Source organism: Oncorhynchus clarkii, chromosome 4 (genome assembly GCF_045791955.1).
Source record: "Oncorhynchus clarkii lewisi isolate Uvic-CL-2024 chromosome 4, UVic_Ocla_1.0, whole genome shotgun sequence".
NCBI lineage: Eukaryota > Metazoa > Chordata > Actinopteri > Salmoniformes > Salmonidae > Oncorhynchus > Oncorhynchus clarkii.
Genome location: NC_092150.1, coordinates 65539899 through 65553037, shown reverse-complemented (window position 1 = coordinate 65553037; position 13139 = coordinate 65539899). Strand labels below are relative to the sequence as shown.

At 41.9% G+C, this 13139-nt stretch overlaps 1 protein-coding gene across 1 annotated transcript; it reads left to right on the top strand.

The window, feature by feature from the left end:
• Positions 1–3034: 3034 nt before the first annotated feature.
• On the top strand, positions 3035–7126 carry LOC139407113 (protein FAM89A-like). The gene is made up of 2 exons (XM_071150511.1): positions 3035–3470; positions 4717–7126. The coding sequence occupies exons 1-2, from the start codon at positions 3219–3221 to the stop codon at positions 4975–4977; spliced, it is 513 nt and encodes a 170-aa protein (XP_071006612.1). The 5' UTR covers positions 3035–3218; the 3' UTR covers positions 4978–7126.
• The last annotated feature ends 6013 nt before the right edge of the window (positions 7127–13139 follow it).

Sequence of the window (13139 nt, the reverse complement as noted above, 5' to 3'; positions counted from 1 at the left end):
CTCCCAAGGGCATAGAGCATTATTGAGAATCTTCTTTTGATTCACATTCAAAGAGTATAGGAAGGTTTTATGGGGACGTAACTAGACCGGGCCAAGAGAGCAATGACAGTTTCCGAAAAGAAAAACTGCTTGTGCAATATAATACCAATAGTACTATACACTGCTCAAAAAAATAAAGGGAACACTAAAATAACACATCCTAGATCTGAATTAATGAAATATTCTTATTAAATACTTTTTTCTTTACATAGTTGAATGTGCTGACAACAAAATCACACAAAAATTATCAATGGAAATCAAATTTATCAACCCATGGAGGTCCGGATTTGGAGTCACACTCAAAATTATAGTGGAAAACCACACTACAGGCTGATCCAACTTTGATGTAAAGTCCTTAAAACAAGTCAAAATGAGGCTCAGTAGTGTGTGTGGCCTCCACGTGCCTGTATGACCTCCCTACAACGCCTGGGAATGTTCCTGATGAGGTGGCGGATGGTCTCCTGAGGGATCTCCTCCCAGACCTGGACTAAAGCATCCGCCAACTCCTGGACAGTCTCTGGTGCAACGTGACGTTGGTGGATGGAGCGAGACATGATGTCCCAGATGTGCTCAATTGGATTCAGGTCTGGGGAACGGGCGGGCCAGTCCATAGCATCAATGCCTTCCTCTTGTAGGAACTGCTGACACACTCCAGCCACATGAGGTCTAGCATTGTCTCGCATTAGGAGGAACCCAGGGCCAACCGCACCAGCATATGGTCTCACAAGGGGTCTGGGGATCTCATCTCGGTACCTAATGGCAGTCAGGCTACCTCTAGGGAGCACATGGAGGGCTGTGCGGGCCCCCAAAGAAATGCCACTCCACACCATGACTGACCCACCGCCAAACCGGTCATGCTGGAGGATGTTGCAGGCAGCAGAACGTTCTCCACGGCGTCTCCAGACTCTGTCACGTCTGTCACATGTGCTCAGTGTGAACCTGCTTTCATCTGTGAAGAGCACAGGGCGCCAGTGGCGAATTTGCCAATCTTGGTGTTCTCTGGCAAATGCCAAACGTCCTGCACGGTGTTGGGCTGTAAGCACAACCCCCACCTGTGGACGTCGGGCCCTCATACCACCCTCATGGAGTCTGTTTCTGACCGTTTGAGCAGACACATGCACATTTGTGGCCTGCAGGAGGTCATTTTTCAGGGCTCTGGCAGTGCTCCTCCTGCTCCTCCTTGCACAAAAGCGGAGGTAGCGGTCCTGCTGCTGGGTTGTTGCCCTCCTACGGCCTCCCCCACGTCTCCTGATGTACTGGCCTGTCTCCTAGTAGCGCCTCCATGCTCTGGACACTACGCTGACAGACACAGCAAACCTTCTTGCCACAGCTCTCATTAATGTGCCATCCTGGATGAGCTGCACTACCTGAGCCACTTGTGTGGGTTGTAGACTCAGTCTCATGCTACCACTAGAGTGAAAGCACCGCCAGCATTCAAAAGTGACCTAAACATCAGCCAGGAAGCATAGGAACTGAGAAGTGGTCTGTGGTCACCACCTGCAGAACCACTCCTTTATTGGGGGTGTCTTGCTAATTGCCTAAAATGTCCACCTGTTGTCTATTACATTTGCACAACATCATGTGAAATTTATTGTCAATCAGTGTTGTTTCCTAAGTGGACAGTTTGATTTCACAGAAGTGTGATTGACTTGGAGTTACATTGTGTTGTTTAAGTGTTCCCTTTATTTTTTTGAGCAGTGTATTTGTCTGTGATCTTACATGTACAAAGGAAGGTTTTCCCTGAATGGTTTCTGGTTCATTCTGGAATAAAATCAAGGCATATGTTATTTAGGGAAGGATGATGCAGGGGCAGTGGGGTGAGATATGTCATGGCAGAGGGGCAGAGAGGGAGGGCAGTAGAGTTCAAGGCACAATGAGGCTCATCCTGACCTGCTAGATTCTGAGGACATCCCAGATGATTAGCACAGTGAAAAATAGCATGCAATGCAATTTAGTGAGAAGACACACAAATGAGAAGCTCTAAGATAAGTTACCTGTTTCCTCTAGCCTGTATTTAAAGCACATGTCCACAGGGGTAAATTCATAATCTGTTCATCTTGAGTGCACTGCAGTCAAAAGGCACCAACACTTAGGAAGGCCTAATGGGGTGTCCTTGTCTTAACTGTGCAGTGTATCATCAAAAACACATTGTGAGTACATTTAAACTCGTATTGACGCACTGCCAATTCATAGAGTATAAAATAATGTTTTTTAAGGGAATACATTGATTTATTTCATTTTTCACATTTACAATTACACAATTTGTTGAGACCTTGATTCTTCAATGACATCTGCCCTTGTATAGGCCACATGTGCCTCTTTTGGGTGGGCTTTGTCTCTTTGTTGAGGGGCTGTTAATAAAACAGGACCATGGTTGGAAATCCCACCATCTGTCCTTCATACTGAAAACCTTTGTTCTGCAGACACATGTCATGAAGACCTCAGCCTAAGTAATGCCTTTTGAACTATTCTCAGCCGTATTCATGTAGCATATGTCATGTTTGTTTCTTTGCGAAGTGTGCCATTATACTAAACAACATTATATCATTGCACTTGTATCCCACAATTGGAGAATTGCAAGAAAATAAGCTTGATAACTTTAATTTGATAAAATATTAAATTATGGCTATTTGGATGGTTCCTCATCATTATTGGTTGCGTTTACACATTTTTTCACAAATTGGCCTTTTGCCCAATCACATCAGATATTTTCACAGCAGCTGTTTTTCAGAGCTGATCTGATTGGTCAAAATACCAATTAGTGAAAACAAATATCAGAATTGGACTGTCTGTGTGAATCCAGCCAATTGTCTTAGAAGTAAATCAAATCCTCACACTGTAGAGCTGTGACTCCCTTTAGCAATAAACAGAATGAATTAGATAGGAGCGTCTAACCCCCCCCCCCAACAACAAAAAAATTACTGTCGAAGGTTGTAAATATTCAACCACACTTTCCTGTCCGTCACCGTGGGTGACGCCCAATCCAACTCGAACTGTGTTAAAGGGACAGGAAGTGCGAGCCAGAGTCATAAAGGAGATTACCGCTGTTGGCGTCAACGAATAATTCTACTGTTGCATGGTGCTCGTCGGAGAGGCGAATTTCTTTACCGAATGTGGTTATTCATAACCACTAAAACTTCTTCCCACTAAAGTATTGCATTTAAGGTAAAGGTATAACGATGAACGGTAAATCGGCGAACGGCACAGCGGGTGGAACACTGGCCTTCATTGAGGGGCTACCACCACTGCCGAAGAGCCTAAGCGGCTTGCTGAATTCAAGCGGCGGGTCTTGGAGAGAGATGGAAAGGATGTATGCAAAGAAAACCATGATCCAAGACGACCTTAGTCGTGGGCGAAACAATTCCGACAATCTGCTTGCGAATAAACCGGCCAACCTTGATGCGGCTTTAGCACTCCTCCGAAAAGAAATGGTAAGTGGAGGGGATGTGATTTGTGATGGGTTGTTTTCCTTCTCATTTTACAAGGCAGAATGTCAGAACAGCTGTTCTCATGATTTCACCAATCACGAAATTACTCCAAATGACTTAATTCATTCATGGTCTAATTAGTACCGTAGCTCTTATAGTCAGCTGAAACATGTAAACAGAAATTTGACACTGGCAGTTGCCAATTTCTGTGATAAGATTTGCTACACTGTAGCCAATACTCAACAGTGGCAAGACCACGATGAAACACGATACGTTGTTGCTTGTAGGATTTGATGCCAGTTTTGCTATCTTTGATAGCCTACAGTCTATACTAAATTTGTGACTTTGATTTGTGAACAGAGGTTTCTTTATGAGTAGCTATTTGAAGGTTTACAAATCGAACGTTCAGCCTCACTGTAGGCCTATCTTATGATTAATATTGTATCCCATCAAATATTGATTGAATGGATAGAAACAACTATTTCTAGCTGAAGGCAGGAAGTAGCCCTTGATCATGACTGTTCCATTACACTACACAACTCACTGGATGAAGCAATCTTCTGTAGGGTGGGAGCCGCGACGCTCGGTCTGAACATTAACAGGCATCACTTGCAGTACGGTTTTGGAAGCATAAGGACATTCTCATTTATAATATGAAGGAGCTATTATCGGCGAAACATAATGCAACATGTTTTGTATTGAGATACAACTTTATAGGGGTAGGGTTCCCACACGGCCATATTTTATGCTACAGCACTTGTTTACGAAAACAGATGGAATAGAGTTAACTACCTGTTCTAATTAGCTATCTGCGTCTAATTGGCTGTCTGCAGAAGACAGAAGCCATACACATGTTGTCACTGAAATACTGTCTGCTGCAACTGTTAAAATCGGTTAAGTGAGCAGTAAGTGTTTGTGTTTTGAACTTGGGAAATTATTTAGATGTATTATAGAAGTAGAGGGATTTATGTTTCAAGAACAAATCTACAATTGGCAACTGATTCACCTTTTTGATGGAGTTGTTGGCTTCCTGAGCCAATTCACCCTTTAAACAGAACATTTAGATGCATAGACTGCACTCCTTAGTTGTTGGGTAGAGAAGAGGCAATGTTAGGCTCTTTTTAGTCCAATATTGGGCTAGGCATTAAGCACCATCTGCTCTTTTGTCTAATCTCTAAAGTTTTAGGTATAGTATAAAACACCCTTTTGAGCGCTTAAAATAATTCTGGTTTAATTTTGTATTTTCCAGGTGGGGTTGCGTCAGCAGGATATGTCTTTGCTGTGTCAGCTCTGGTCCCTTCACGAGTCAATCCAGGAGTACAAGGGCAGCTGCCATGACCTCAGCGCCGGGCACGGGATAGAAAATGGCTACTTTGATGAAGATGATGAATACTACCAGGAGACGAGCACAACACCAACTGACCAACCGGAGGGAAGTGAGGCGACATCTCCCAAAAACGGGACTAGCAAGGACTCCTGGTTAGGAGACTCTTTCCACATCACCATCTGAGACTCAAGAGCTGAGCTTGCTTGACTCCACACATTTGAGGCACTATGCTTTTTTTAATAAAGAGCTGTGCCATGCATTGTTTTGCTGGCTTATAGTACTTTTTCAGCAGACCTTTTCATACAAATATATAAACAAAGGTTCATTATTTATTATAAATTATGTTTTTTTTTCCTATAACTATGGACATTTTTAGTTGAGTTTTTAATGATTTGTTGTGAGTACTTCCAAGCTCTGTCAACACAATGTTTACAGGGTTGAAATCTGGAGACTGGGAAGGTCTTAATAAACAAAAGGGATGGGATTCCTGTCCCTGCAATCAGTGAGGGAGGAAATTAAATTTTAGATGGCATGTAGTGGCAATGTTGACTGTTACGGATTTGTGATCTGGGTGGAGTAGGCTGGAGAAAAGTATAGAACTGTGAAAAAGTATTAAAGTGCTGGAAACGCTTACTTCTGGAATGGTTTTATACCAGGGTAAGTAAGCATGTGCTTCTTTGAAGCCCAATGGTATGCTTAATTTCATATTGTGCTGTGGCGCTCCATACCTTTTCAGTTAACAGTTCTTCAATGAAACTAGATTGTTGACTTAAGTACAGTTATAACCATTGTTTTCATTTAACAAATCAATACAGGGTACTCATGAATTCATATAGACCCCACTAGGACATGCATGTATGGCAGTTGTGTCCATTACGGTGTTCCACAGCCAACTGACACCAAGTCTGCACTCTCAACATTTAGCTGCATAGACTGCTCATCAAAATAATATAGGCTAGGAAGTCTAGTCGAGAAGTAAAATTTTGCTTTTGTATCCAGACTTTTTGTTGTGTTAACTGGTCCACAATTCATGTGTTTGTGGTACGCAAACCAAAGAGTATAATTGACACACCTGGGTTGACTTGTAATGGGTTTTAGGAATGATACTGTGCAATGTTCTTCTAGATGCTCCTAGTCGGTTTTATTTTTCTCCGATGTTACACAATATAATGAATGTGTTGTAGTACAGGAGGTTGATCTGTTTAGACATGTGTTTTCTTGACTATGATTCATGCCATTTGACAATATACACACCAGCGGCTGACTGGAGGTCAGCTACAGAAAGCTTTCAAAATGGGGAGCTAAAAGAAAATGTCCTCGGTAACTCCTATGCCTCAATGTGCTATGTACTGAATTTTCTACCTCCAGCTTCACCGTAAAATGTATATATTGCTGCCACCAGCCCCACATTGAAAGTCAGTATTACAGGATAGCAGTCTCTTATTTTTCTGCATCACACTAAACAGAAATCGCCACAATTAGTGCCTTTTGTGCCCCTTAGGTCTCCAACCTAGGCTATTGCTGTTATCTGTCCCTTCATCTCACAGCACTTTTCTCAATCTGGTCATGTCTTTCGGATGGTCTGATGGCACACGTGGTGCATAGTATGCTGTAACTACAGCGGAGTTACTTGTTCAATTCCTACCTTAAAAGGAAAAAATAGGTTTCTTCACCAGCGTCAATAATCCAGAGTAATACAGATGTGAAATGTATACAACTGCATCCCGATGAGATTTGGTTTCATGTGGTGATATTCAGATGAACAATGTCTTTGTGCATCTACATTGCTTGCTGTTTGGGGTTTTAGGCTGGGCTTCTGTATAGCCCTTAGTGACATCTACTGATGTAAAAAGGGCTTTATAAATACATTTGATTGGTCTTGATTTCATCCAATCAGAAAGCTGTTCTTTTACCACAGTCATTTCAAGGAGTTGGTGCTGTATCAGAATCTACAGAGCCAATATAGGCCTCAAGCCAAGGAAATTAAACTTCAATCTTAGCAAACATTTTACGATCAAAGTGTGAAGAACATTGATGTTTTAAGTTTAGATTTGGTTCTCTGCCCAATGATTTCAGTCCATATTTTGAATGAAAAAGGTCAAGATGAATGAATCTGTTATCTATGTAATATGATTTTCATCTATGATGTACATTTGATTGTTCCCTCTGACAGAACTCAAAGACAATATTTGAAGGGTTTGTTTAGTTTCAATCCATTCCTCATATGTGTTATTTTTAGTGAATGACCATACTACTGTTTTTGGAAAATTGGTTTTATGCTCTTTTATGTAATAGTTATACTTATGGATTTAATAAAATTACTTTACTCAAATTTGTCTGTTATTCCTGCATGAAACTGTCATTCACAGGCAACCGAACATAACTGTCTCTACTTTGTAGCTCTAAAATTAGCTTTGGCTCTACAGGTCAGCATGCACCACTTGATAGGGTATTGATCAAATGCAACCTTTAGCACCAACAGAACATTGCATCATTGCACTTTAGAGTGACTTTGGATAATTTATTATAGCTGCCATAGAGACATTCTTCTTTGACTCTGTTTGGAGAATTGTAATGATTGTCTTGTTCAAAATAAGCACCAATTAATGTATATGAAGTGTGACATGTAACTAGACATCTACTGTATATGTACTGCTGAAGATAACATTGTTTCTATCTCATAGTGAAAACTGAGAAGCAAAGATTCTGGAATGTCCCGCTCAGATAAAGTAGCGAGCTAAATGCACAATCTGGCTCTGCAAGTGTTTTCTTCTTAGGTCAAGGCTCCGTAGACAAATCATGTGAACAACACTGGTGGACCCTCGGATAGTTTCCCTGTTACTGTATCTTCTCACAGGCGGTGAGCGTCAACCGTCGTTGTCATATACCAAGCAACCCAGCTGGTCAGTTAAAATCAGGGTAGAACTAATCCCCTCTCCACACACTCAGACTTACGCTTGTTCCTCAGAGTACAGTATGGGCTGCATGTATTCAAATGAGAAGTGACCTTTTGGAATGCAGCCTGTACTGAACACGCCTCTGTGCTGTGCTGGGCTGGGCTGAGCATTTGTTTAGGAGATTGTGGTGGATTAACATAATCTTGATTGAAAGCAAATCCAAGGTACAGTATGCGTGACTCTGCCACACAAGCACTGGGCTATGTACAACCGGGCTGTGCCAACACTCAGACCACAAACACACTACTCACCTCAAAGCTTAATCAATGAATGGGAAAAAAACAATTAAATTCCCGTGGTTTTACTAACGCCATTAAACACTTTGAAGTATAAACCATGTAACTAGTACAGTTTAGGAGTTTTCAGATGAAGTAGTATACACCATTCATTTTTCCCATAGGGTATTTTACAAACACTTCAAATAAGGGCTGTGTTTTGTGTAGGATCACAATAATGGAGCACACAACCTATTGCTTATTTCACATTTCTAGCATTGGGCTTCATTAGATTTAAGAATGGAGTGGCATCAAACACATGGAAGCTATGTGTTTGATATATTTGATACCATTCCACTTAAGCCATTACCACGAGCCGTCCTCCTTTTGTTTCTGCCTTTAGTAACCTTCTGTTTTATGTTACCATATCATACTAATTTGAGTGTCCCGGATTTAGATTTACTATGTTATGTCTAGTCTATGATACCAAGTTGATTAAGCATAGCAATTAGGGTTAAGGGCCTTGCTCAAGGGCACATCGGCAGAGTTTTCACTGAGTCAGCTCAGGCATTTAAACCAGCGACATTTCGGTTACTGGCCCAACACTCTTAATCGCTAGGCTACCTGCCACCCACTCGGCTACCTACCGTCCTTGGTTAACTTGTCTAGAGCTCACAGCTTGGCTTTGGCACAGAACAGTCAGCTCTGCTTCAGTGATCCTGTCTGACCTTTACTCTCTGAGCCCTGGACCTGGCTGGAATTATGATCATGAGCTTACACTGAGCACTTGTTGACATAGAGAATTATAAATCATACATTATCTATTCTTCGTGAAATCTTTTGTCCCTATGAATCAAATGTTATTTCCCTTTAAGGGCACATTTATACACTGGTCTCAAAATTCTAATGCCTCTGATGTGATTCTTGTTATACTAATCTGATTATCCAGACTCATGATCAATCACTTCACCAAAGGGGTATACTGAAAAGCAGGATCAATATGCTAGCTAACGTTGACAAGAAACCAGAAATTACTATTGATTTTCTGATTCATTAACAAAGCTAAACTTAGATACACTATATAACAAAAAGTATGTGGACAGCTGCTAAGTATGTGGACAGCTGCTTGTTGAATATCTCATTCCAATTGGCATTAATATGGAGTTGGTCCCCCTGCTATAACAGCCTACACTCCACGCTTTCCACTAGCTGTTGAAACATTGCTGCGGGAATTGCTTCCATTCCGCCACAAGAGTGTTAGTGAGGTCGGGCACTGATGTTGGGCAGTTAGGCCTGGCTCGCAGTCGGCGTTCCAATTCATCCCAAAGGTGTTTGATGGGGTTGAGGTCAGGACTCTGTGTAGGCCAGTCAAGTTCTTTCACACTGATCTTGACAAACCATTTTTGTATGGACCTAGCTTTGAGCATGGGGGCATTGTCATGCTGAAACAGGAAAGGGTGTTCTCCAAACTGTTGCCACAAAGTTAGAAGCATCTAGAATGTAATTGTATGCTGTAGCATTAAGATTTCCCTTCACTGGAACTAAGGAGCCTAGCCCGAACCATGAAAAACAGCCCCAGACCATTATTCCTCCTCCACCAAACTTTACAATTGGCACTATGCATTGGGGCAGGTAGAGTTCCCCTTGCATCCACCAAATCCAGATTCGTCCGTCGGACTGCCAGATTGTGAAGCGCGATTCATCACTCCGGAGAACGCTTTTCCACTGCTCCAGAGTCCAATGGCGGCGAGCTTTACACCACTCCAGCCGACACTTGGCTTTGCTCATGGTGATCTTAGGCTTGTATGCGTGCGGCTGCTCGGCCATGGAAACCCATTCCATGAAGCTCTCGACGACCAGTTATTGTGCTGACGTTGCATCCAGAGGCAGTTTGGAACTCAGTAGTGAGTGTTGCAACCAAGGACAGACAATTTTTACTCGTTACGCACTTCAGCCCTCGGCGGTCCCATTCTGTGAGCTTGTGTGGCCTACCACTTCAAAGCTGAGCCGTTGTTGCTCCTAGATGTTTTCACTTCACAATAACAGCACTTACAGTTGAACAGGGCAGCTCTAGCAGGGCCAAAATTAGACAAACTGACTTGTTGGAAAGGTGTCATCCTATGATGGTGCCACGTTGAAAGTCACTGAGCTCATCAGTAAGGCCATTCTCCAGCCAATGTCTGAAGATTGTCTATGGAGATTACATGGCTGTATGGTAGATGTTATACACCTGTCAGGAACGGGTGTGACTGAAATAGCAAAATCTACTAATTTTAAAGGGTGTCCACATACTTTTGTATATATAGTGTACATGTTTCTTTTTTTTTTATCAATTAGACCATACCCATTTTAATCTTATCTTAAAAAATATACAGTACCAGTCAAAAGTTTGGACACACCTACTCATTCAAGGGTTTTTCTTTATTTTACAATTTTTTATACATTGTAGAATAACAGTGAAGACATCAAAACGATGGAATAACACATACGGTATCATGTAGTAACCAAAAAAGTGTTGAACAAATCTAAATATATTTTATATTAGAGATTCTTCAAATTAGCCACCCTTTTATGGAATTTCTTTCCTTCTTAATGTGTTTGAGCCAATCAGTTGTGTTGTGACAAGGTAAGGGTGGTATACAGAAGATAGCCCTATTTGGTAAAAGACCAAGTCCATATTATGGCAAGAACAGCTCAAGTAGACAAAGAGAAACAACAGTCCATTATTACGTTAAGACATGAAGGTCAATCAATCCGGAAAATTTGAAGAACTTTGAAAGTTTCTTCAAGTGCAGATGCAAAAACCATCAAGCACTATGATGAAACTGGCTCTCATGAGGACTGCCACAGGAAAGGAAGACCCAGAGTTACCTCTGCTGCAAAGGATAAGTTCATTAGAGTTATCTGCACCTCAGATTTCATCCCAAATAAATGCTTCACAGAGCTCAAGCAACAGACACACCTCAACATGAACTGTTCAGATGAGGCTGCATGAATCAGGCCTTCATGGTCGAATTGCTGCAAAGACACCACTACTAAAGGACACCAATAATAAGAAGAGACTTGCTTGGGCCAAGAAACACAAGCAATGGACATTAGACCGGTGGAAATCTGTCCTTTGGTCTGATGATTCCAAATTTGAGACTGTTGGTTCTAACTGCCGTGTCTTTGTGAGACGCAAAGTAGGTGAACAGATCATCTCCGCATGCATGGTTCCCACCATGAAGCATGGAGGAGGAAGGGAGATGGTGCGGGGGTGCTTTGCTAGTGAAATTGTCAGTGACTTATTTATAATTCAAGGCACACTTAACCAGCATGGCTACCACAGCATTCTGAAGCGATACGCCATCCCATCTGGTTTGCGCTTATTGGGACTATCATTTGTTTTTCAACAGGACAATGTCCCAACACACCTGCAGGCTATGTAAGGGCTATTTGTCCAAGAAGGAGAGTGATGGAATGCTACATCAGATGACCTGGCCTCCACAATCACCTGACCTCAAACCAATTAAGATGGTTTGGGATGAGTTGGACTGCAGAGTGAATGAAAAGCAGCCAACAAGTGCTCAGTATATGTGGGAACTCCTTCAAGACTGTAGGGAAAGCATTTCAGATTAAGCTGGTTGAGAGAATACCAAGAGTGTGCAAAGCTGTCATCAAGGCAAAGTGTGGCTACTTTGAAGAATTTGTTTAAAACTTTTTTGGGTTACTACATGATTCCATATGTGTTATTTCATAGTTTTTGTGTGTTCACAATTATTATTCTACAATAGGTGTGTTAAAACTTTTGACTGCTACTGTATACTGTATATGCCACCACCAAGCTGCCACCACCAAACTTCACTGTAGGGATGGTGCCAGGTTTCCGCCACACGTGATGCTTGGCATTCAGGTCAAGATTCAGAGAATTTTATTTCTCATGGTCTGAGAGTCTTTAGGAGCCTTTTGGCAAACTCCAAGAGGGCTGTTACGTGCCTTTTACTGAGGAGTGGCTTCCATCTTGCCAATCTACCATAAAGGCCTGATTGGTGGAGTGCTGCATAAATGGTTGTCCTTCTGGAAGGTTCACCCATCTCTAGAGGAACTATAGAGCTATGTCAGAGTGACCAACGGGTTCTTGGTCACCTCCCTGACCACCCTTCTCCCCCGATTGCTCAGTTTGGCCGGGCAACCAGCTCCAGAAAGAGTCTTGGTGGTTCCACACTCCATCCATTTAAGAATGATGGGGGCGATTGTGTTCTTGGGGACCTTCAATGCTGCAGATATTTTTTGTTACCCTTCCCCAGATATGTGCATCGACAGAATATTGTCTTGGAGCTCAACAAACAATTCCTTCGACCTCATGGCTTGGTTTTTGCTCTGACATGCACTGTCAATTGTGGAACCATATATAGACAGATGTATGCCTTTCCAAATCATGTCCAATCAATTGAATGTACCACAAGTGGACACCAATCAAGTTGTCGACACATTTCAAAGATATTCAATGGAAACAGGATTCACCTGAGCTCAGTTTCGAGTCTCATAGCAAAGGGCCTGAATACTTACAGTTGAAGTCGGAAGCTTACATACACCTTAGCCAAATACATTTAAACTCAGTTTTTCACAATTCCTGATATTTAATCCTAATAAAAATTCCCTGTCTTAGGTCACTTTATTTTAAGAATGTGAAATGTTCGAATAATAGTAGAAATAATTATTTATTTCAGCTTTTATTTATTTCATCACAGTGGGTTTACTTACACTCAATTAGTATTTGGTAGCATTGCCTTTACATTTTTTTTAAACTTGGGTCAAACATTTAGGGTAGCCTTCCAAAAGCTTCCCACAATAAGTTGGGTGAATTTTGGCCCATTCCTCCTGACAGAGCTGGTGTAAAACTGACTCAGGTTTGTAGGCCTCCTTGCTTGCACACGCTTTTTCAGTTCTGCCCACACATTTTCTATAGTTTTGAGGTCAGGGCTTTGTGATGGCCACTCCAATACCTTGACTTTGTTGTCCTTAAGCCATTTTGCCACAACTTTGGAAGTATGCTTGGGGTCATTGTCTATTTGGAAGACCCATTTGTGACCAAGCTTTAACTTCCTGACTGATGTCTTGAGATGTTGCTTCAATATATCCACATAATGTTCTATCCTCATGATGCCATCTAGTTTGTGAAGTGCACCAGTCC